Source organism: Phaethon aethereus, assembly GCF_964289735.1.
Source record: "Phaethon aethereus genome assembly, chromosome: 16".
Taxonomy (NCBI): domain Eukaryota; kingdom Metazoa; phylum Chordata; class Aves; order Phaethontiformes; family Phaethontidae; genus Phaethon; species Phaethon aethereus.
Window position 1 is genome coordinate 11,202,745 of NC_138592.1, and position 24,559 is coordinate 11,227,303.

Below are 24,559 nucleotides of genomic sequence, written 5' to 3' on the forward strand. Positions count from 1 at the left end.
AAAGGCTGAGACACGTCCAGGCAGACCCAGCCGCTGCGTCCTGGGGGCTGGAAGCAGCCGGCACCCACCGGGCATCTCCTCCAAGCCCTCCCGTCCATCGCAGGGTCAGGGTGACGCCAGGCGCGGTGCGCGACGGGGAGAGCCTGGCTCCTCCGCCGTGTCCTGGTGCAACAGCCGTGCTGCGCTCGTGGTGAGCAAGCGGGTCCCGCGCGCACCCCGGTGCCGCAGCGCAGTGGGGTCAGGGGGTGGGGTGGGCGCCGGGGGTCAGACCGCGGCGGTCGGGGCTGCCTCTGCCCAGGGAGGTCTCGCTCAGAGCCTCTGAGTCTCGGTCACGGCTGGAGATGCTCTCCACATCCTCGGCGTCTTTCTTCCCGCTGTTCCTCACGGCCGCCTCCAGCGCCTTCTGCTTGCGGTAGAAGTGGGAGAACTTGTTGAAGATGATGGTGATGGGCAGCGCCACGACCAGGATCCCCCCCAGGATGCAGCCCGAGGCGGCCAGCTTGCCCGCCACAGTGACGGGCACCACGTCACCATAGCCCACGGTGGTCATGCTGACCGTGCCCCACCACCAGCACGCCGGGATGGTGTCGAAGCCGACATCTTCCTCCTTCTCGGCGGTATAGGCCACACCAGAGAAGACAGAGACCCCCACGGCCAGGTAGAGCAGAAGGATCCCCACCTCCCGGTAGCTGTGCTGGAAGGCAAAGCAGAGCGGTGGTCAGCGGGGCCACCGCACCCGTCACGGCCAGGACAGCGGCGTCCCCCAGCCCAAATACAGCCCCGCGCCCAGGCTCCCTGCACCGAGGCCGCCGTCGGGGATCTTGGTGCCTCCGTCCGTCTCTGCCGTGGGATGTCCCGCTGCGGGGCCGGGCTGAGATGGGTCAAGGGGTGCGTGGGTGATCCACACCTGGAGCCAGTGGGGCAGCCAGGAAATCAGCCCCGTCCCCCACAGCCGCCCCTCTGCCCCCCACCAGCCTGCGAGGGGGAGGCGGTACCGGGAGGGAGAGGGGACCCATGCTCCCCAGCCAGGCAGAGGCTGCTCCCCTGCCTCCAGCGCTCGCTCCGGCCCGATCCCGGCTAACAGTATTTAGACACATTTTCCTTTTCTCTTGGCGAGTCCCCAGAAACCACCTAGCAGGCAGCCTCTAACTGAAGCGATCTGTGTTCTCCCGAGACGCTGGCGATGCGCTCGCAGGGAGGACGTGCGCGTCTGCCGCGGGCTCCGCTCTCCAGCCCCGGGCTCCCCAGCTGCCGGGAGACCCCATAACCACAGCCCAGGGAGTCAGCTGCTCCCCCCCACTACCCCAACACCATCCACAGTCTCAGGGTCCGTTTAACCCTCGTTACACACCTGGGTAGGAGGGATCGGGGTGCTCCAGCTAGCAGTGTTCAGGAGGCTTTTGTTCTTACATGCCGGGGTGGGATATTGCGCTCGTGGGACACAGCTCCAGGGGAGGCAGAAACCATCCCCTGCCCCAGTTTTTGTCCCCCGTGGTCCCATTCTTCGAGGCGCTTGAGCCCTGAGGTTCTAGATGGCTTTAACCTGTGGTTGAGCTGGCTATAGGACACCAACAACCCTAAAGCAGCATAAGGCAGCCCCGGGCTGGGCTCGCTGCGGCACGGCTGCTGCTGCTGCTCTGCTGCTCAGTCGGGCTGGGCAGCAACTCCGGAGGCCCTGCAGCACCCCACAGCAGGGTCAGCCTCCCATCCCTCCCCCAGCACCCATGGGTGCAGGAGCCGGATGTGATGGTGGGGGTCTCTGCACTGCCTTCTTGCAGAAAGAAACCTGGGTGGAGGCAGCCAGCCCCCCTCCTCTGTTCCGGCCACCAAAGGAAGCGAGGTTTCATGGCTACTAGAGGCAAAACTCCGGCTGATCTGACTTGGGAGGCACCAGCCCAGCGACAAATTCCTCCTGGCTCGGCACCCCAGCCCCGGGACTGGGTGACAGCTTAGGGGTGGGCTGTTGGTACCTGCACAGCACCCGGTGAGCCTGGCCAGGGGTCTCCGGTGGTGTCTGCGGGACAGCCCGAGGGCGGAGGGCTTGTTCCAGGGGAAGAGTTTTCTTGCAGAAACTACTGTTTCTGAGATAATCACATTTCCCTTCAGGTTTTGCTGCTCCTCCATGGGACACTCAACGTGAACCTGTGAGCTGACATGAATCCAAGCAGCCCTGGTCATCAGGTCAACCTCCCAACCTCCCAGGTGGGCACGGGGGACCTGGGGGGACAGATGGACGGCAGAGGTGTGCAACACTCCTTGAAGAAGCCATTGTTCCTCTGGTTTCGAACTAACACACTGGTGTTGCAATCTTTCTTTGGATATTCTTAATTTTTGAGCAAAATAAAAAAACGCGTCAAAAACCTGTGATGGGAAGAGGCAGCGGGCAGTTAGGGGACAAGGCAGCAAGTGATGCCGGGAAGGGGACTGCCAGAGGACAGGCTGGGACCAGGCGAGCTGCCATGGGCCAGCGCTGGGCCAAATCCAGCACCCGGCTCCCGCCCGGGCCCGCGGCTGGCGAGGTGCGAGCCGAGAGCCCTGCACGCAGCGGGGATGGGGACCCCCAGGCCAGCCTGCTCCTAAAGCCTCGCAGACCGGGAGGGGACCGCAGAGCCCCCGTTTTCTGGCAGGGCCGGGCTACCCCCCCCGCCAGCGTCAAAGCCAGCCCCGTCCTCACAGCATGGCTAGTCCACTCGCCTCGTGATTGTCACACGCGAATTTCTTGGATGTTTCTGCCCGCTGATCTGCCACCCTGCTCTTCAGCTTTCGGGGAAAGGAAAGCGGAACTCTGCTCGGGGGGGTCCAGCCTCCTAACAGGCAGAGAGTGCTTTACTGGAGACCACATCATGACTAATCGAAACAACATTTGAGCAAAGCAAACAGCAGAAGATGCGGGAAAAGAGCTTCCACGGTCAAGACGAGACATAAAGGAGATGGATTCGCGGCAGGGAGCGAGAAGACTTTGCTTAGACTGCTGGCAAAAGCTGCTCAGCTAATGCCAGCAATACCGAGGGGAAATAGTCTCCTCCTCCTCCGCCATCGCCTGTGGCTGCAAATGCCCTATAGCAGCTCCGGGGGAAGCTCCCTGGGAAGGACAAACAGCTCAGAGCCACCGAGTTTCAAGGATATATGGCTTGGCCATGAAAGACTTGCTCCTGGCTGGAGCTTAACAGCACGTCCGAACGTCCCAGCTGGGGAGCAGCAGAGCCGAATAACCTTATACATTTTTAAAGAGTATCAGTTATGGCCCTGGGATGTGTTGGAGGGTGAAGGCAAGGGCGAAGTCAGGCAGCTCGATGGCTCCTACTGCTTTAATCTACAAGGAGGGTTAGGGCTCAAGGCACAGGCCAGGTTCCAGGAATCTCCCAGCTGATCCTCAGGCACTGGCTACCACCTATTTGCAGCCTTTTATCCTCAAAATGTGTGGTTGGCTCATTGATCCAGGGGCAGGCAGCCGCAGCTGGGGTCAGGGTGGGGATGCAGGCTTAGCCCGGATCCGGGTGGGATGCAGGCTTAGCAAGCAGCCGGCCGTCGGAGAGGCGATGCTGGGTAATAAAAGGCTCCAGCAAAAGAGCCGCTCCAACAGCAGTCTCTTTGGGCTCCTGCCTCGGCAGGAGGTCTGCCTGCTTTTGGGACAGCTGTGAGCCATGTGTGGGCTCCTTCCTCGGCCGAATGCACGTCTTTCCTCCAGTACAGCAAAAGACAAATGAAATGGAAGAGCCTGGTTGGAGCCTGGCTGGAGATATCAGCGTGGGGACAGCCGGGTGATGCATCTGCTGCCTGGGGACTTGCATCTCTGGCTCTTCCAATCTATTTGTGTATTTAGGCCCCTAAGGGGACAGACAGCAACTCCTGTAGCTCCCTGCAAATGCCTAAATTACTCGGTGCCCAACACCTATTGACTGCTGGTGGGAGACGGGCACCAAACCCGCACCCGGGAAGCCGCAATAGCGGTAAAGGATGTCGCGCGTGGCAGGGAGGAAGAGCAGAGGCGTGTGGGAAGCCTCTCCTCAAATTAAATAGACCCTGGATCAGGCCCCAGGCAATCTGAAGACCGTTCAGAGTTTATGATGCACAAATGGCAGAAATCCCTCTGCTAGCACTTTTGCGGCAGGGGAACAATTACTTGGCTTGCCAGAGCCATCGCTCCCGCTTCCTGGCTGTTAACAGCCTTTACTCCTCTGCTGCTGCTTTATGCTCTTGCGATAGGAAGTAAATTATGATTAACAAGACGTTGTAATTTATGTGCCCAGTAAATCACAACGCCAAGCTGCTGCGTCAGATTTGTGTCTTCGCTCATCCCCGTTTACGGCTGGCTCCGGAGTCCCCGGGAAGCGGCACTTTCCAGCACGTCACTCAGTGAATCAGCGGCTCGGCAGAGGCTGGAGCCGGGATGCTGCCGGCTCCCTGCATCTCATCTGCTGCTTAATAACACGCAGATGAGCCCATCAGTCCCTGCTCTGCTGCAATGTGTTGTTCAGGCTTAAATGGAGCCCAGAAAGGGTTTAGGGAGCCCTTCCCACGCATACAATTTTATTTAAATTCTGCAAGCAGTGTTACACGGGTCTGTCACTTGCTAATTGTTCTCTCAAGGTGAGTGTTCAGAAGTAAGTATGATGCAGGTAGGACTTTAGGCATCTTCATTTCAAATAATCCTCCCTGGACCCCATTTGCAGCATGCTTTGAGCATGCCGGGAACTTCCCCCCAACACACTTACGCTGATGCTCTGTGGGATTTGCAGGATTTGGGCTGGGCTGTTCCTGCTTCACAGCAGAAGTTAGCAGAAGGCTTTTCCTCCTGCCCTTCTCTTCATCTTCTCCTCCTCGTCCCCAGCCACACTTGAGGGTTGCTTTTCTCCATGGCTCAGCCACGGGAACGGGTCCAACCCTGGCAGGCAAGTCCTGCTGACGCCAGGACACCCCACGCCGGCCCCGCCGCCGCTGCAGCAGCGAGAAGCGGGGTGTCCCCAGGGTGCCCGATTCCTCCCTGCCATGGCCCTTCCGTGGGAGCAGCACCAGGAGCTGCGGCTCTGGCCCCTGCCAGGCGCTGAGTGGGAGGAGAGCATCTCTTCGGTTGAATTTCAAGCTCCTTTATGAAGATTGCTTTCCTTGGTCATTTGTTTGGCACACCGTTTGTTTGGAGGGGAGAAAAAGCACAGGGGCATTTGCATGAGCAGTGCTTGGAAAACCTGTCTTCTGGTTTGAACGTGGGGACCAGAGGCAGTCCCACAAGGAGAGGAGATGTTTGTCCTGCCGGCCTCCTCCCCGTGCCCGGCACAAGCACGTGGTGGAGCATCGAGAGCATGTGTCGCTCTGCGTCTTGGCAGGCTTGAGCATCGGCTTTAGGATTTCTCTTGATGTGATCACCAAGAATCAGAGGCAATTAAAGGCTGAGTTTAATTGGCCTCTGCAGCAAGGTTTTTCTGCGTAAGCACAGGAGGTGAGGGGACAGTTTCACCCTCCCCAGATTCAGGCACGTGGCTCTCAGCATGAGGGGGATGGAGGAGTGAGAGACGGTGGGGGAGAGCACCATGGCTGGTCTGTGCTGCACGGCTGAGCTGCAGCGATGGAGGTCTGGGCTGCAGCACCAGCATGGTGAGGATTTCATCAGGGCTTCGTGCTTTGACTCTTGTCAGAGCTGCTCCTCTTGGCCTGTCTAAGGAGGCTGGGGGTGCTGCCGAGGGGGTCTGCAGGGGTGCTACCTCTCAGCGTGCCTGGACCCTGGTCCTTCACTGTCTCAGCATCTCCTCATCCAGCCCTTCCTCCTAAGGACAGCGTGGTCCTGGAGCCAGCTTCCCCCAGCCCTGCGTGCCATGCTTCCCCTAAGCTTTTTCAGCACGCTGAGGCGCAGCTGCTGGTAGCCCAGGCTCTGTTGGGGGCATGGACCCTGCCTTGGGCTGGTTGTCCCAGGCCCTGCAGCTAACCCTTTGCTTTTCTGTTCCTGCTCTCTGCCACCCATGGCTAACCATGTGCCACTCCCAACCTCATGATACCCTGGAGCATCCAAGCGTCAGCTCTGCTGGACCGGGATCTCTATGTCTCCCTAGACGGGCAGACACCAAGGGTTGGATGCTGGCCTCCAGCCAGCTGGCAGCAAGTCCTTAGGAGGCTCCTTCTTCTCCCAGACTGGGGACAGGAGCAGCTCCGAGCCACACATGCTGGTGCTGGCATACCCAGCAGCTGCTGGCTGGCCCGGTCCCTGCTCAGCAAGTCACTCGCAGCCCAGCTTGCATTGACCCGCTTCTGGTGGGACATCACCATCCACCCATGTGTGGCTGAGTCCATCCCAAGACTGTGCTTGCACACTGTGGTGGGGAAGGGGTGGCTGAGTCCTTGGAAGCACCAGTTCTGCGTGAAGCAAAGTCTACAAGCAGCGGGGTGAACTCCTGTCTGCTCTGAGTGTGTGTACAAAGAGCTCTCAGGTAGTGCTCCTCACACTTGGCTGCTTTAGCAGACACACAAACCAACAACCCAGCCCACCGCCCCAAGCACTCTCGCCAGACACCAGGCAGAGCTGGCAGCTCACGGGGAGTGGGAATGTCCACATCCCCTGGCTGTACCAGAGGTTGTCTTCTTACCCAGAGACTAAGAGTAGGTAAGGAGATAGAGAGCCAGTTTACCTTCAAGGTGGCCCCCAGCGACCTCAGTCCAGTGGAGTGCCGAGCCAGCTTCAGCACCCGGAATATCCTCATGAGCCGAAACACCTGCACGACCTTGCCCAGGTTGCCCAGCTCCGAGTCACTGCCCATGGTCACATCCACCAAGAGGGTGAAGTAGAAGGGCAACACTGAGACAATGTCAATCAGGTTCAGCGGGTGCTTGAAGAACTTCCTGGGGCTGGGGGAGAGCAGGAGGCGGGAAGACACTTCGAAGGTGAACCAGGAGATGCAGAAATACTCCAGCTTGTGCAGGATGGGTTCATCGAGCACGTTGCCATTCTCATCCACCTCCTGGTACTCGGGCATGCTGTGGATGCACATGGTGGCTATGGAAACCAGCACCACGCTGATGGACACGAAGCTGAAGAGTTTGCTGGGGATGGAGTAGCCGGGGTTCTCCATGGTGAGCCAGAGGCGTTTGCGCACGTTGCCGCAGCGCAGCGTGCTGTAGTGCAGCAGGTCATGGTTGATGTCAGAGATCTCATCAGGGGACGTGTCCACGCTGCTGACCTCGCTCTCCTCATCCCAGTTGTGGTGCCGGCTCTCCAGCTTGCGTTCATGGTAGCGGTAGCTGCAGCAGGAGTCCAGGAAGAACTCATTGATGCCCCAGTACTCAATCTCCTGGCAGAAGGAGAAGACGCACAGCTCCTCCATGACGTGCAGCTTCCCTGTCTGGTAGAAGTGGAGCACGTAGAGGAAGAAGCCGGGGTTTCGGTCGAAGTAGAACTCCCTGGCACTCACATCATAGTCATCGCAGAGCTGCAGGATGGACTCCTCTGAGTCGCAAGACAGCAGGCGTCCCAGGCGGGTGTCGGGAAACTTGGAGAGGGCACTGGAGCTGAGCCGCCTTCTCAGACCCCCCACGTTGATGTTGATAACGTCCTCCTCAAAACCGGGACCCCAGTAATTTAAGGTCTTGTTGACCATGATCAGCAGAGCGGGAGCTGGTTCCACCTGTAGGCAAGACACAGTGGGGCTGGAGGGGACGCAAGGCTCCCCTGACTCCGGGTGCTCCGGAGGGGGAGAGGGCCCAAAGCACCCTGGGGAGTCAGGAGGGAGGTTTGCATTTTGAAAAGTGAGGACCAGGGAGCGGGGAGGGGAGAGCAACAACTTCGGGCAGCTGTTCTTCGGTGGTATGGAGCGGGGAGGCGGAAAAAAGCCAATTATTTTTCCAGGTCAAACTTTTCCTTGCTTTTTTTTACCTCTTAAAGTTTCTCCCTTTGCTAATGGCCTAAGGAAGGCAGTTTGCTGCACCTCCAGCACCTCGTCCATGGGGTTTTCCTTGTTCAAACAGGTAATTAGTCACTGAAGAGAGGATTTATCCCCCAAAGAGCCTCCCTCATGGAAAAAACAGATCTTGTCAAATCACTGCCGCAGTGAATCTGCCAGAGAGCTTTGTAGCCCAACTGCCTACGTTGCTAATTAGACCTGGTCAAAAAGTCTTTAGATGGTGCTATCTACCCAGCAGCAAAGGCAGTTTTGCCAAAATCAAAGTGTTTTCACAGAAGGTGTCAGTTTTAGGAAGAATTTCAGTGGAAGAAGTGTCAAAACAATTCATCTGCCTGGTTTGTTTCCTCTTGTGTGTTCTGTCATGTAAAATATTAAAATTATTTTTATAATGTTGAAACATAACAAAAACATGATTCAGAATCATTGATGACTCTGAATTAAAAACCTGTAGTTGGTAGGGAAATAAAAAACAAAGTTTTTATTTCTGTTGTGGTTTAGGATTTTAAAAGTTTCAGGGAGCTGGGCTTTTCTGTCTAGCAGAAATTCCATTTTCTAATGAGCAGCACTTAAAACAACTAACAAAGAGAAGCATTCCCACACCTTCAAAAGCATTTACCTGTCTTGATCAGAAGATTAGAATAAAAAAGCCAAATAAAAAGGTCTGTGATCTTCTTGCATCACCTTGAAATCAGTCTCCACATACCTTATTCATCAAAACGCTTGGGGACACGCGGAGCAGCCCCGTACCCACGGCTCCTGGTACCCACAGCTCCTGGCACGGGTGTTGGGTGTCCCCAGGAGGGACATTGCATTTGCTCTCTAGGTTGGGGAATTACATTTTTCCGCACACATTGGCTACTTTGGAAGAATCCCACTCTTAGGCATGACTTGCTCCTGAGCTCTGCTCACACTTCCAGGGTCACTGCTGGTACTGACACGACTTCTGCAGCTGCTTTTGCTGCAGCGGTCTCCGAGATATTTGTGACCTGCAGACTGGCCTTTCCCCCATCCCAGAGGCTTCCCCCCCTGGTTTTAATCAGCTGGTGTAGAAACTAGGTATGGAGTTACGTATGAACTAGAAAAATCCCTCACTTTCTCTGTCTCGTGTCGCCCACTGGAGTTTTCAGACTTTCAGGTGATGCAGGGACAGAGGCCACAGACAGGCAGCAGGAGCCGAGGGAAAAGGCTGCAGCAGCCCCCGCGGCGATGCCGAGGTGCCACCAGACCCCGCGTGGGACAGTCTGGTCCAACAGCAGCCACCGAGGGCCAAGGCCAGGTCAGTGACACGCGGCGGGTCCCCCCCATTGCACCCCAGCCCCGCGCTGCTCAGCGGACATCTCCTGGGGTTTCTGGGGAAAACACTAAAGCAGGGGAAGGGCTCTGCATGTTTTCCAGTGTCTGAGAAACACAATGTAAAAGGTTCATCAGACCAGGAGCGACCCGGGGGACATTTTCACATCTGAATCTGGAGGCCAGAGCAGAGCCGGAGAGGGGCAGGTAACGGAGCAACGGTTAGAAATAACCCCCCGAGGTATGCTTTCAAGCTGAGCAGGGCTGTGCGTGCAGCAAATGCCAGATTTGTGTGAAATATCCTGGCAAAGGCATCTGCTAACTCCACTGCATCTCCCAGCCAGGGCTCCTTAAAGACACAGGCTTTGCACCACAAAGCCAGCACTTCCCATTACACTATGTCTGAAGGAGGCAACTGGCTTGCGATAAGCCTCAGAGCTTAATGGACTCATTCTCTTGCCTTTCAAAGGGGAGGGGAAAAAAAAGAAGTATCAAGTTTTTCAATGCTTAAGACAAAAGCAAAGGAGAAGAAGGGTTGTAAACGCTCCTTTTCAGGGATAAATTGGAATTTCTGTGAAAGATTAGTTTTTCCAGGGAAGACATCACATAGCCCATCTGTGGGGTGGGGATGACTAATCCAGGTTCCTTCCAGAAGGATGCTCATGCATTCAGGCTACACACACACACACACATAGACACGGCTGTGGGAGTGGGTCTGTGGGGTCCAGCTTATCCCACACCTGTCCTCAGCCTCTCTCTGTACCCTCCCCATACAGCAGCCGCTCTGAGAGGCCAGGCCGAATGTCACCGAAATCAATGGAAAGGTGGTTTTGGGGCTGGGCTGGGCCACGGGGCAGCCCGGGGGGCTGCGCTGGGAAGGCAGGACAAGCCTAAAGCGATGCTCCAGCTCAGCAGGACCATCCCCAGCGCATGGCTGTGCTGTGCGGCTGCGGCTCTGGGCGAGACGTGCCAAACCCCAAGAGCCAGGAGGGTGCCGGCTCCCACCTCTCACGCAGCTCAAAAAAAATGGGGTGTCAGGACCCTGCAAGCCTTTGTACCCCAGGGAAACCCCTCCAGCCCTCCCTCCCACGCAGGAAGCAGAGCGAGGAGAAGGGTCGCGAACTGTCTGAGATGCTCCTTCCTGAGGTTCGCTTCTGAATAGAGCAAATTATTTCTGCCCACATGCAGCTTTCATCTAGGAATCTAAAGCAGCAATTAATAGTTTTATAACTCTTCTCCCTACTCGTTTCATGACTAGCTAAGATCAGCTTTAGAACAAAACTGAGGTTTGAACTAAGACCTGGCGTGATCTCCCCTGTTAGATCATCAAAGGATGCGCATTTGCAGGGTTATCTGCTGGGAAACAGGAGCTTACTTTAGGAAGGTTGGGTGTTTTTTTATTTTAAAGCACAATGGACAGAGAATACAAATGTGTCTGTCTGGAATAAAGTGAATTTGCAACATTTTCCTGTAGCTAACCCAAAATTTCCATGAATGATTGGAAAAATAGAACAGGTAAGGCCAGTCTCTTTCTGATAAATCTTGAAATATATCGTAGGCTATTTTAAGGAGACAACCGTCAGAATTACACAAGCCCAGTGTGAACTGGGTGTTGGGTGTTCAAATGAATATGTATCTTGTGGAGAAAGAAATCTGTGATATATGCATTTATGACGGTAAAAAATATAAAAACAGATCAAGCATATCTGTAAGAAATGCTAGAAGAGTTTCCCTTGACAACGTATTTTTTTCTTAAAGGCTTTCAAATGGAAGTTATGTATATTTATTCTAACTGGCAGAGGGGACCAAAGGGAGTGGGAAGGAAGATGCTAATAGACATTCAAGTGAGGATGCAGCAAGCGCAGGGAGTATGGCACGCAGGGGCTTTTCCAACGAGGTACAATAGCTTCAGATTCCCATTCCAAATAAAAAGCCCTGTACTTACAGCTCAGCGAGGCTTCCCAGTGGGGAATCGTGTGGCTTTTCTCAAAGGAGCCATTAGAAATGCGGAAAGGAGGAAGCCCTTCATCCTTTGCCTGTAGCCCAGTCCTAAAGGCCCTGTCACCCTGGGCTTGCAACCCTGCACGTCCCAGGCGTGCAGGGGTGGTGGCTGCAAACCGCTGGAAGAAGTCCTGTGTGGGATGCCCGTGGGGCTGGAGTGGGGCTGGACCTCCCGGCTTCTGCAGGATGGTGTCCCCATAAGCCATGGGCCGGGGCAAGACTGGGGAGACGCCTGCTTTCTGGTCATCCAAAAGTGCCCCTGCAGAGTCCCGTCCCCATGGCTGAGCCTCCCTGTCCCCATCGGCCTGAAGATGCTCAGGACCAAGCCATTCCTTTGGCGGGTGCCTTCGCCTGGCAGGTAGCGGGGAGCATGGTAGGAGGGTTCCAACTGCTGGCTGCTCCCTGCAGGCAGAGCATCAGCTGCTGCTGTACGCCGAGAGGCCACCAAAACGCCCAGGGCTGGGGATGCAGGTGACGGGGACACACACCCGCCCCTGCTCGCTTCGGGGTGCAGGAGGGGCTGATTGCCAAGAGCTCGGGTTTCTACTGCGGGCGGGCAGCCCGGCGCCGGCTGCAGCTGATGCCCTGCCCTGGGCCAGCCTCGGCTCCCAGGTCCCACGCAGTGGGTGCACAGCTCGCCGGAGGGGACCCCCGCGCCCTGCCCTGACCCCTGGGGCGGAGGAGGAGGTGCAGCCCCCGGGGGATGAAGGCTTCGGGGACACGGACTCTCCTACACCTGCCCGCGGAGAGACGGGGAGGAGTATCTCTGTGCCCCGGCTCCCAGCAGCGTCCCGGGGTGCGGGTGCTGGCACGGTGGCTCCTGCTCATCCCGGGATGCCGGTGCCTCTCTTCCCCGCTCATCCCGGTGCGCCGCCGCCCCCGTCCCTGCTCACCCCCGCACGCCGGTGCTGCGGTTGCCCTCTCACCCCGGGATGGCGGTGCCCCGGGTGCTGATCCCTGCAATGCCCGGAGATGTCGGTGCCCCAGTCCCTGCTGTTCCCTGGGTTGCCGATCTCACGGTCCTCGCCGCGCCCCGGGATGCCGGTCCCTGCCGCGCCCCGGGATGCCGGAGCCCCAGGTCCCCGGGATGCCGGTCCCTGCAGCAACCCGGGATGCCGGAGCCCGGGATCTCCGGGATGCCGGTCCCTGCAGCACCGGGGTGCCGGTGCCTGCCGCGCCCCGGGTGCCGGAGCCCCGGGTCCCCCCGCCGCCGCTCACCTGCCTCGGCGCCGCCCCCGCCGCAGCGTGCGCGCCCGGCGCGGAGCCGCGGAGCCCTGCGGGGCCGGCGGCGGCGGCGGCAGAAGCTCCGAGGGGCCGGGAGGGGGGGTCCCGCCCGCCGCCCCTCCCGCGGTGCCGCCCTCCGGTCCGCCCGGAGCCGGGGGGGGCGGGAGTCGCGTTCGGTCCCCGGTGGCTGCGAGCGCGGCTGCCTCTGCCGCGGGCGCCTGGGCGGCGCGGTGGGGCTGGGGCAGCGCGGTCTCGCGTGTGTGTGTGGGGCGGCCCCTGTGCCCTGTGCAGGGGAGAGGGCTGGGGGAGCCCGGGGTTGCCGCGGGGGGGAGCCCGGGGGCGGAGCCCACCCCGTCCCCCAGGGCAGCCCACCGGGACAGCAACACGGGGCGACGGGATTGTGGCAGCACCGGCTGGCGGACCAGCGCAGCTCCGGTGCGAGGCGGGCGGCTTACCCGGCCAAGGCAGCGCTGTGGCGGCCGTGGGGGCCGAGCCGGGACTGGCAGCCAGACGGGGGACCTGGGACAGGCGTGGGTACAGCTGCCCCGACCGCCTTACCTGCTGGAAGCGCCCGTAGCACCGGGAGAGCCTGCGGGAGCTGGGGGAGCCGCAGTGGGTGTACGGGCCTCCTCTGGCCCTGGCCTACCCCGGCTCTTTGCAAAGCCGCCCAAGTGGCGAGCGCTGCCCTTGGGGGGCTGAGCCCCCAGAGCGACGCGGGGTGCTGCCCCGTGCCGCGGGTGTTCAGGCCGAGCAGGGTCGCAGCGGCCGTGCCGCACTGCGCCGGGCATATGATGCGCCTCTGCCCTCGCAGCCGCCCTCCGTGCGTTCCAGCTCCATCTTCCTCCTTGGGACAGGGGGTGCATAGAGCACCGGGGCAGCCCCCCGGGGAAGACCCCCCCACTCGCTGAGCTTCCCACTGTCTCTTTAAAGGCTCCTTGGGAGGTGGGTGAAGGCAGAGAGTCCCAGGCATGGCACACGCTGTATTTCAGGTCAGCGAGCTGCCGCCGCCACCCGGGGCCATCCCCACGTGGCCCGGGGACCGCTGCAAGCACACCAACTCCCCCAGAAGTCAGCTGCCGGAGCAGAGGGATGGGAAAGACAGGATGGGAGACCTTCCTGGGGTGGCAGCCGGGGCTGCATGTCCACGCAGCGATGCCTCATTGCTCCGGCAGCCGGCACAGAGCAGCTGTGCCAGACGGGCCGCTCACGCGGGGCGAGATTTTCACACCACCTTCTGCATCAGATCCGTCGGCTTGCTGATTCCAGCCCGAGGGGCTGGAGCCCGCGGGCGCTCACCCTTCTCTGGGCTTGCATGTGGCCGGCTGAGAGCTCTTTTTGGTGGCGAGCATCCTCCCCGCTGCCCGCGCGCCCGCCTGCCGCGGCCGCGAGTGCTGCCAGCCCCGTCCCCGCGCCAGGCAGCGCTCGCCGCTGCGGGGCCACCAGCGCGTTTCCATGCGTGTGATGTGTCAGGCTGTGTGCGCCGTGTGCTTGTTTACATGGGAAGGAGGCAGCGGAGGGAGGGGGAAGGGATGACTTTGAGGGAGGCCTCAGAAAAGAAAAAAAGCCAAACGGAGGAGAAAAAAAAAACCTAACAAACTGAGGGAAATTCCTCTGTTCTGTGATATGAAGCAAAAAGCATTTATTTTTATGGCAATTGGGGGTGTCTGAGCATCCCTGGAAACTGCAAGATAAACGTGCCCAGCTTTGTCTGCTCTGGGCACTTGCAAGCCCAGCTCACAGTGGGTGCTGAGCCCCAGCAGGGTGCAGCCCACAGGGTAGGAGGAGGGCTGGCTCCTGCCATGGGGTTTTCTCTGCCTGTCACTGACATACGGTGATCAAGTGAATTTTCTTTTCCCTTCTGAAAATATTTCTCAGCCAGACATTTTTCAGGGAAAGAGCCATGCTTCATGCTGTGAGGACGCCCACTCTGTCCGGCACTTTGTCTCTTCACCAAAGCCTCATTTATGCACTGCCACAGGGCAAATCTGAGCCCTGTCCCCCCAAAAAACAGCTCTCCCAGCACCGGGAGGTTTGCTGAGTGTTCCCTGGGCCGTGTGGAGGAGCTGAAGCGGGAGCAGGAGGCGAGGCAGGGAACTGTCGGGGCTCTGCCCGTAAAGCCCCAGGCTGGAGGGGTCACCCTGGGAAGGGGCTGGGGAGACAGGGATGGGAGACACCTCCATGCCTCCTGCTGCAGCTCAAACCCCTGGCTGGAAGCGGCTGCAGGAGAGCAAAGTTCACCTTGGGCACTGTGATGTGCTGGCATCACAGCATCCTTCAGAGGGGACTTGGCTGCACAAAGGCCTGATTCTCTCATCAGCTGACCAGAGCTTGCTAGCCTGACTTCGCACTGGCAAGCCCTGGCGGGAAAGGGAGACTCCCATTTTAAGGCTCTTTCCCAGCAAATTGAGGTACAAAGGCCCCGCTCAGCGCAGCCGGGTTTGCAGCCACGCTGGGAGGGTGCAGCTCCCCACGGCACGGGCCAGCCCCATGCGTCTGCCCCGGCTCCTGAACTAACTGGCCCGGCTCCTGAACTAACTGGCAGTGATGTGCAGATGGGAAGGGGCAGAAAATCAGGTCAGCTGGAAACGCCTCGCCATCTCTTCCTTTCATGTCTCCCCCCATCTTCCTCTCTTGGAGAAGGCAGGTCTCCTCCTGCTGAAGCCCGGGGGGGGATTATGTCGATAACCACATGGCAAATCCTCCACGTGGGGATGGGGATGGGGGGCGAAACCTCTTGCCATGGTCCCTTCTGCAGTCTGGAAGAAAATTGCAGAAGCAGGGTGAGTCTGAAGCCAGCAGCCATTTCAGCACTGCAGTGAGTCATCCCGAAAGGCACTCAGCTTGTGGCAGCTCCACTCCTTTCTTCTTTCTGCCTTTTTTTTTTTTTAATAGCTGATGTAGCAATAAATTAAAAAATAGGGTGAAATGTATGTGAATATAACATGTCTGCAGAGATCCTTCAATTAAAAGAAAAATCTTCAAGCGCTTTTCAGCCCCTTGGACAACTGTTGTGAGAGGCCAGAGCCGCTGGGTGTCTGCCACGTGGGAGGGTGGGACAGAGCGGAGCGAGCATTAGCGTACCTGCGGGCGCAGGGTGATTCGCAGAGCCAGCGGCCGACGGGGGCTGATTACTGCTGGGGATGCGAACACAAAGCATTTAACAAATAGTCCTTTCCAGAGGGAAAGAGCTAAATTAAGGCAGATGCAAAAGCCTGCTCTTCCATTTCTTGGTGGCAAAGCTGTTTGGGCTTTCCTTAATGTTCTTTTTTCCTGGTGGTTTCTGTGCTTGCTGCTGTGTTCATTCCCCTCCGACCTCCCGCAAGCTGTGGAAGGGGATAGCTCTGGCTGGAGGGGTTTGGGCTTCTCCTTCCCGTGCCATCGGCTGTCCCTGTGCAGCCTTGCCTCTCCCCAGCAGGGAAAGCCAAGCCGTGATGGCAGCATCCTCTGAGCAGAAGGAGGAGACTGGGGACCACCAGCTCTGGGAGTCCCATCCCCATGACCCTCACCTTCCTCCCAGAGCCACAGGGTGTCTGTAGGCGCTGCTGATGGGGGGATCTCAGCTTGCTCCATGCCAGAAGATTATTTAACCAACCTCCTTCACATTTGAGCCTTCCCCAGGGCTGCGCTGGAGCCCTTGGATGCACCCACAGCATCCAGCCTCCTGCAGTAAGGTGACTGCGTTGCCATCCATCTGCGGCAGGCATGGGACCGGTGTATTGCTTGGCCACAGCCCATGGCTCTGACAGCCTGAAACTTTTTTGGCTTGGAGTTTTACTGAGCCCACTGGGTGCCTAAGCCAGGAAAGACTGATGAATATTCGCTGAACTTGCTGGAGACCTTGCCTTGCGGTTGGACTCAGAAGCTGTAACCAGAAACATGAGAAAATTTGGAGTCTTAATGCAACAGTGGCTATTTTTTACATAGATGGGGAACCTCTGGAGAGGGAGCAGGGAGATACTGCAGTGTAAGGTCAGGCACTTCAGGGCAATGATTTACTGTCTGGAGGGCTTCCACGTGCCCCAAGGACATGCATTGCCTCCATCTTATAGCAACTTGCCATCTCCCGTGTGCTGCATTCCCTCCCTCTGCTCTATCTCTGCCCCAGGTCATTTCACCACCCTCCAATGCCCAGGACACATCCCCAAAATCAAATTCAACAAAACCAAGGGCCATTCCCAGGCTCATCATTAACCTGCTGGAGCAGCTCGGGCCAGGGCTTCCTGCGGGCCAGGCAGCCCTCTCCAGACCATTCCCAGCAGGGCTAGGAGCCGCCGCGGGCAGGGGTGCTGGCAGAAGGGCAGGCAGCCTGGCGTTAGAGGAGAGGTTAGTTGTGAGGACTTGGTCTGTTCCCTGCCACCTGGCTTTGGTGCCAGCCCAGGCACATTTCATTTACTGGTACAGACAAAGCCACAGCAACTAATCATCGTACCCAAGCTGGCACGGGCAGCACAAGCTCACTGCTTGCTTTCTCCACCAGGAGAGAAACAGGTGAAGATGGAAGCACAAATCTCATTGTAATTAAATCTTACACTGTTGCGGGTCAAATCATGCAAGTAACAGTGTGCAGCCGAGCCTTTGACTCTCCACACTTGCCCTGCACTTTGCTTTAGATAGCTGTGCACAGCCATGGCCGTGGCCATGGAGGGAGCATGTGGTGGTAGCCCCTGACCCGCCCCGGGCATGGCCAGGCACGATGGAGCAGGGAGGTCCGTCCCCTGCCCCTGTGCTGCCCTGGACACAGCACTGCCTTATAAATTAGTATTTAGTGATGATACAAGGAGGCAAATTGGAAATCAGTCTCTCCGTGCAATAAGGAGGTTGGGATAAAGGGAGATGCCCTTTTCCTGAGACAGTTGATCCTGCAGATACTTTCATCCCATAGCAAACACAGCCAAGGGGCTGGCATCCACGGGAGCAGGGGCAGCAAACCTGCCCTGGGGCTCTGCCTCTCCACCCGAGCTGGGCTGGAGAGCGGCCACGGGGTTTGGGCCCCCTCAGTCCCTGCCCGGCTGTGATGACACAGTTGGAAGTTTCCAGGCAAAACTATAAATTACTGATGAATTGTCACCATTCTTATTATTTTGCACATGGAAGTGCCCCAGTGGTTTGAGGCTCTTGGTGAGCGCCCAGCTCCCGTTGCTGGTCAGCCTCCAGCTGCCTCTGTGCCAGCTGGGAGCCGAAGCAATTCCAGGTGAGATTAATGGGGCATGGGCTGCAGGGAAGAGGCTCGCCTGTCTCTGGAAGGATGCTGTCTTTTGGGCTCCCTGCAGGAGGTTTTGGCAGTGTGGGGGTGGTGAGCGGGCTCTGATGGTGGAGGGTCTTTGGGTCTCGAGGCTCTGAGGGATGCCAGGGGACTTGCTGGCTTCCAGCACCCTGCCTCAGCCTCTCCCTCCTGCGGACATCATCCCTGCATGGATGGACATCTCTGTCCTCCAAGGATGTCTTGGGGCTGACAGCCACAGCATTGTTGGTCCACCCTGCGAGATGCTGTAGCGTTGGGGAGCGGGATGGCGTGCCACCCCAGAGCTGTGGGGTGGCTCTGGGGGCTCAGGCTGGCACAGGACCCACTCGCTCCCCCCAGGTGGGTGCCCTCGGTGGTGGATCAGCCCTGCCGTGGTTCAGGGCTGGTGACTCACTGCCGGCCCCAGGAAGGCTGCAGAGCTGTGGCGGGGGGAGCAGGGGTGTCTGATGGCTCCCCCGCTGCTGCACGGACAATCGCCGCTGTCTTCATGTCAGAGCCCAGGTTTTGCAATGCAGCTATGGATTTTTCCCTGGTCTGGCTGCTTGTCACCGTATTTTTGTAGTTTTGCGGTTTTTTTACCAGGAGTCTTTGAGCAAGTGGCAGAGGAGCAGCCAGGGCTGCAGGGGCAGACCCAAGGGCGAGAGCTCGCTGGCTGAGCCGGGCTGGTTGGGAGAGGCAGGGGCACTCGGTCCTGCAAAATACACACAGGATCCCACGCCTCATCGCCTCCTTCCACCCATGTTGCCATGTTGAGGGCACCCCTCACTCTTTCATTGATTTACGGAGTTCAGGGCTTGCCTTTTTAGGTAGATTCAGGTACAAAGAGAGGACACACCTACCTTCTTTCCAAAGTCTCAGAGCAGTGGAAGAAGCATTTACATCCCAAGAAAATACCCGTTGGTGGACAGCCCATGCTGGGATGCAGCGTGGCATCCAGGCTGAAACCCCGTTTGCCTGGGCCCTGGAAGGAGCTTCCCGATGACATTTCAGAAAAACGTTTTTCTAATTTTAGTGGCCGCAGCGCACAGAGCCAGGGAGTCAGTGCGTGAGTCCCAGGCGCTGGCCCAGCCCCGTGCCGGAGACCGGGCTAATGTAGACCTCAGAGCATCTCTGAGGCTGCTCGGAGCAGCAGCAGGCTGCCCCCGGGCTCATGAACGTGATCGAGTCACAGGAGCTCCTGAAGCTGAAAGGTATTTGGGCCCACTGCCTGCTTTTGGCCTCCGCTCGGTCAGGCTCCAATCGTGTTGGGACCAGCGTGTTTCTCTGGTTTGCACTGTATCTCTGATTTGTGCCTTGAAGGTCCAAAGCTCTCCCTTTGCCTGCCTGTGCAAGAACACGACACAGCGGTCCGCGCTGCCTTTGCCCATCTCTCCCTGATTACTGTGAAACCCAGCTTCATGAATCATTCATGAAGCTTTTTTTAGTATAATGATTTCTGACATCCAGTGCCTGGGAATAGCATTTTGGGACAGACCGTTTGCAACCAGCAAACTCCAGAAATAATGAGCTGACGTTTATCCCATCCGAAGCTGGAACATCCAGAAGGGGAGGGAGAGGGGCGAAGCTGCCGTGCCTCCATTGGAGGGAATCACAGGTTGCTCTGTAATTAGACAAATGTGTAAAAGCTAAATGTTGACATAGCTTTGCGGTTCCCTGTGTCTTGCAACCACATTGCATGTTATTAACCTACATAGCTGTTGTGGAAAGGAGCCTCTGTGGGGGCCTCAGCACAGGCAGGGCTGAAGACGCAGGAATTCCTCCGTGCGATGCCACCGGCACTAACGGGGAGCTGGTGCCGGGACAGGAAGGAGTTGGGAAATGGCTTTGCCTCCGCAGCTGGAGCCAGGGAATGGCAGGAGCTCACCTGGGCTGCCCTACAGCATAAATAAGCCCACCCTCCTCTTCCCCAGTGCTTTGCTGTGGGGTGGCACTGGTTTCAGCTGGGAGGGTCTTGCTGCAGGTGAGCGCTCCCATTTGGGAGGGAGTGTGCAGGTACCCTGGTGCCTGTGCTGATGGATTTGGGGGTGATGGTGAGTTTATGACCCTGATCTTGCCCAGAGCATGGCTGTGGGCCACGAGTTGGGATCTGTGCTGCAGTTCAGCCCCTGAGCAGGGGCTGTTGCAGGGCAGGTGCCTACGGGAGGTGCTTTGCTCTCTGCAAACTGCTCCGTGTGAGTCTTCAAGTGCTTCGCCAGCCTGTGCCAGGGCTGTTATTTGTGTAACATCCCGGCTGCTTGGCTGAATGCAGACATCAGCCTGTCTGAGGAACTGTGGCTCTGGCCCTGGAGCTGAGGCTGCAGAGGCCACGGGAGAGGGAGCCTGGCAGCCCCAGCCCTGCCTGCACCGTTGCCCTGCCTGCACCGCTGCCCAGCCTCCTGCTGAGCTCTCCCCACACGCCTTCATGCGGCATGGCTTACTGCAGAGGAAAGAGGTTTCTGTCTCCTCTACTCGCTTTCTGTGTGGGGGCAAGGGACTGCTGGCATGCAGGGATCTCCCCCAGCTACAGGGTGCTGCCAGCGCCTCGGTTTTTTGCCTTCCTTTCCTTTTGGTTCCCTGGCCAGGGAAGTCCTGCCAGCATCTGACAGGCTTCCTGGATGTGCAACCTTGTGCGGCTGCAGCAGAGAGCAGCCCGGTGAGGATTCCTGGTGGGATGAAGGGGGGATGGAGCCAAGCGGCTTGGCACAGCTCTGCTGCCTCTTGGCCGTCATGGGGCATGCAGAGCCATTTCTGCGCCAGACCGAAGGGCTCCGTCACAAGCAGCTTGAAGGCTTGGCAGCACTGTAGGCAGGAGAGAAATCGCAGCAGGCTGCTCTGGCATCCCTCAGCCACGGTCCCGTCCCTTGCCAGACCCCGCTGCTCTGGGGCTCCCCGCCACGCAGGGGCCTGGGTGTGGGACACAGCCAGGGTGATGTGCTGGAGCCAGACCGAGGGGACGACTTCCAGCCCGGCTGTCCCAAAGGCTTCCCGGTGGCAGACGCAGCCTCCCTCTGCCGTGCAGTCCCGGGACGTGGCTCCCCTTCTGCTCTCCCAGCACAGTGGGAGCTGGTGCCCTGCCTTCCCCCTCGCTGTGTTTGGGGAGGTGGGAGGGCACCGGGAAGCGTTACCGCTGCATCCTGGCCAGGCAAACCAAGGCATGTTCATGGCGAGATTCCCGAGCAGGAAAAAGGCATCCCTGTGTCTTCAGAAAGAAAATGCTGAAGGGCATCAGTTGGTGTGAGACCACTCTGGCCCTGACCACCCTCTCCCTGCAGCTGGAGAGTGACTTGGTCCAGGTGAGGCGCTGAGTTCATATAAATCATCCCACAGAAGAAAGCACAGAGTGAATTCATACATCTGTTGACCTTCAGCAGTGTGAGGATGGTTTATGTTTCTGCGGAGGTATATATATATTTCTTTTACGGCGGGGACCAGAACGATATTGACTCCTTTTCCAACCTGAAATACTGCTGCTTCTCTGCAGAAGAGATGAGGGCTGTGTGTAGCACCCGACCAGGGGCAGAGCCGCTGCCGAGTGGATCTGCTCAGCCTGGGGTATTTTCTCCTCTGGATTTGATGTGATTGCTGCTTCCTGCTGGGACTACAGCTTCCCACTCCTGGGCCGGGCTAGTTAAATAACCCTCCCTTTTCAAAGCTGTAGCAATCCTTGTTAGACTGGTTTGAATCATGTCTTGAAAAGGTCTCGCATCACTCTTGAGCACCGACCTGTTCTGCGTTCAGACCCCAATCACCCAGTCTCCTGAGCCAGAGCATAAAACATGCAGGGAAAAGGCTCCAAGAAAATATTAAAAAGATGTTCAGGTGTGCAAGGGGTGTGCTGTGGGTGAGACCTTACTTCTCCGTCCCCTGCCCTGTCTCTATCTTGGGGTGGACCGAAGTGCATTTCTGTGTGGAGCAAGGCTGGCTCCCTGGTGCTGATGGCTTCCCTGGGAGCCACTCTGGATCCCATCCCTGGGATGTCGGGCAGTGTCGGATGTTTCCTTCGGGATTGGTCCAAGGGTGACTGGCCCCAAAACCCCTGCTTTGAAGGAAGATGGAGTAAGCCAGACCCGCCACATGCAAAAGGAGCTGAACAGATCCCTGCCCTGCAAAGGCGCTGCTGCTGTGACCTGCCATGATGGAGGTTTCTAACCCAAAGCTGGGTCCTTGAGTGCAGCTTTTGTCTATGTTCCCAGCAGCAGACCTGGTGGGCTTGTCCCAGGAGAAGGTCCCACAGCAGCAGGTCCTGAGCTGTCATAAGCCACCAGGCAGAGAAAATGAACCCCTCCATCTCCAGGCTGCTCTAGCCCTGGGGAAGCAGATGACGTGGGAAGAACCAGCATGGAAATCTCTCTCTGGCACAGGACTCGCTGCTTTTCCTGCTGTCTTGCTGGCACGTACCTAGGACACAGAGGGGAATTCTCTTTCTCCCCAGAGACCTGGATCCAAAGGATTTTCAGTCAAAGCACGCTGCCAGGAGCTTACCACAGGGGGTGATCCTGCCCTGTGCATGTTTTTGTGCATTGCCCAGCTCCTCCCTGGTGGGTGCTGACTGCATGGGGGGGATACAGGTGAGCCTGGTCCACAGTGATGTGAGCTTCCCAGTACAGCTGCGGTGGTGAGCTGGGTGTTGCTGGAAATGCTATGCGTGGTGGTAGGACCCTGTGTCTGGGGAGAGGAGGGCAGAGGACTTGCTGATGCAGCTGCAGGTGGATGTATGCAGCTGGTGCGTTGCCTCAGGGATTTATGACCTGCAGTGCTCCCAAACAGAAAGAAGCAGGACCAGGCCAGACCAGATGTCCCCATAGCATCCTCTGGACCCAAAGCCATCTGCTCCTGCCTGCCTAGGCCGGCAGCTGGGTGACAGCAGTGGCATGGGCAAAGCTGGTTCTGTCTCAGGGCAGGAGGGTCCTATCCAGGCCATCACATGGAGATCTTGAGGCCCCAGGCAGCAGTCTTTGGGAGGACGAACCCCTCCTGGGCTCCCGCTTTGCCCTTGTCTCAGCAGAGGAGCTGCTGCACTGGGCATGGCAACCATCAGGCTGTGCAGGGCCATGAGTCCTACAAGCTGAGAGGCACCCCATGCCTGGAGCTCTACGCTTAATCAAACCAATTAGCAATTTAATCTTGTTAACAAACCAAGATAATTGCAGCATTATCAAATTAGCCAGCTGTATGGAAATGCCTGCTTAATAGCTGATAATAGCTGGTCCTGATGGAGGAGGGAGGGCTGTGATCTGTGACTCATGGCTGGCTGGAGGTGGAACAGGGCTTCTCTGCCCTTGGCCGCTGTGCCAGCCCGGGCTGCCTCGGTGCAGGGATGTCTGGGGAACACTGGGCTCTGCCTCTGTCACCCCATGGCTCATGTGGCACAGTGCTTCCCCCTCAGAGGGGTAGGCTGGTGTAAGGATGACAGAGATATTTTTTCCCTCAGTAGGATACTGCACTGGTCAGAAGCAATGTCTGATTTTTACACTAAATTTGGCTGATGAGCTCCCAGCCCTTGTTCTGCCTGTTGCTGCATGATCACCTGGTGTTTCCAGCCTGCCCTGGCACTGCATGAGCTCTCCAGTTCTCTGTGTTCTCCCTTGGCTGAGCTAAGCAGAGGTGGCCTTTCATCGTAGGACTTCTTCCTTCTGAGTCCTTGCCTCCCTCCCTCCAGTTCCTCCGTAGGGGTGACCATGGAAGGACTCGCTCTAGTAGATGCTCTCCCCAGCCTTGGCCAGGGAGCTTCCAGGGTCTGCCTTGGGCCATGTGAGAAGTCAGTCCCACAGCCACAGGTTTCATCCTGCTGTATTTGTGGGTAGTTTAAATGTCTGGCCAGTTCATGCTGCTCTCCAGGTTGCCTTGCTCGTGCCTGGCCATGGGGAGCATTAGCTCAGCCCTTGGGCAGCAGCAGCTCCGGCACCTTTCAGGCAGTGCCTGCAGGATCTCCCTCCCGGGCAGGGAGGTGCGAGGGGCCGGGAGCTGGGCTGTTTGCAGGGTCTGCCTGTGGGTCAAAGGAGATGGAGGCAAAGTGCCTCCTCCCTCCCTCCCAGCCAGCCACCCAAATGCTCCTTTCCTCCTGTTGTCCAGCATTCGCTCATTTTCCTCTCTGTTCTCTCTAGTGTATGCAGGCAGACCAGGCTCCTCTCCCAGTCTGGGTCGGGTCTGTTTGAGAACATGATGATAGGACATGCAAGCCTGGCATCCGCCATGGGACTGGAGTGGGATTGGCACTGTTTGCTGTGCTCTTCCCCTGCAGCACGTGGGCACGATGCCTGGCTCTGCTCTGGCACCGGGCAGGTCCCTCAGGCTGCGCACTTTCTCTCCTGCTGGTGTTTCTCAGTATTTCCTGAATTTTTTGCCCTGGTACTCAGCTATACAAAAATTACAAGTACCCCTTAGAGCTGTGGTTTTGTGCCCTGGCTTGAGGTTTTCCCAGGCAATTTTCTTCAGCTGAATTTTCTGCACCAGCTCAGGTTCAGTGAGGCGCTCAGCACCACTTGGGGTTTGAGTCTACGTAACCTTCCTCCTCTGCCCTCCAGATGTGCCCTAAGTGGGAGTACCCACAGGGAGGCTCTGCCTGCCTTACCCCCCCGGGCAGGCAGGGTCAGTCCCCTTCCACAGCTCTGCCTGTCTTGGGGTGTGCCTGGGGGCACACGCTGCTCTGCAGGGCCCCGCACAGCCTGCCAAAGTCCCCGAGAGTGTCCTGCTGTGTCCAGCCCCGTCCCATTGCCCTCTCCTCCTGGGGTTTGTATGCCTCTGGAAGGATTTGCTCCCCAGAGCCAGCCCCTAGCCACACTCTGTGTGGCTTTCCTCCTCTTCCCCCGGCAGAAATTCTGGGATGAAAGCAGCAGTTGGGAATATGTGCCAGGGTAGGCCTGGAGAGAGGCGGGAGGAGGTGGGGAAAGGAGTCGCACATCACAAGCATCCCTGGGACAAGCTCTTTTATTTGTTA

General features: G+C 57.9%; 1 protein-coding gene across 1 annotated transcript; it reads right to left on the reverse strand.

Moving 5' to 3' along the window:
• Window positions 1-171: 171 nt before the first annotated feature.
• Window positions 172-12,038, reverse strand: KCNS1 (potassium voltage-gated channel modifier subfamily S member 1; the record flags this gene model as incomplete). The annotated part of the gene is made up of 3 exons (XM_082007421.1): window positions 172-694; window positions 6,618-7,610; window positions 12,006-12,038. The coding sequence occupies 3 exons, from the start codon at window positions 12,036-12,038 to the stop codon at window positions 239-241; spliced, it is 1,482 nt and encodes a 493-aa protein (XP_081863547.1). The 3' UTR covers window positions 172-238.
• Between the last annotated feature and the right edge of the window lie 12,521 nt (window positions 12,039-24,559).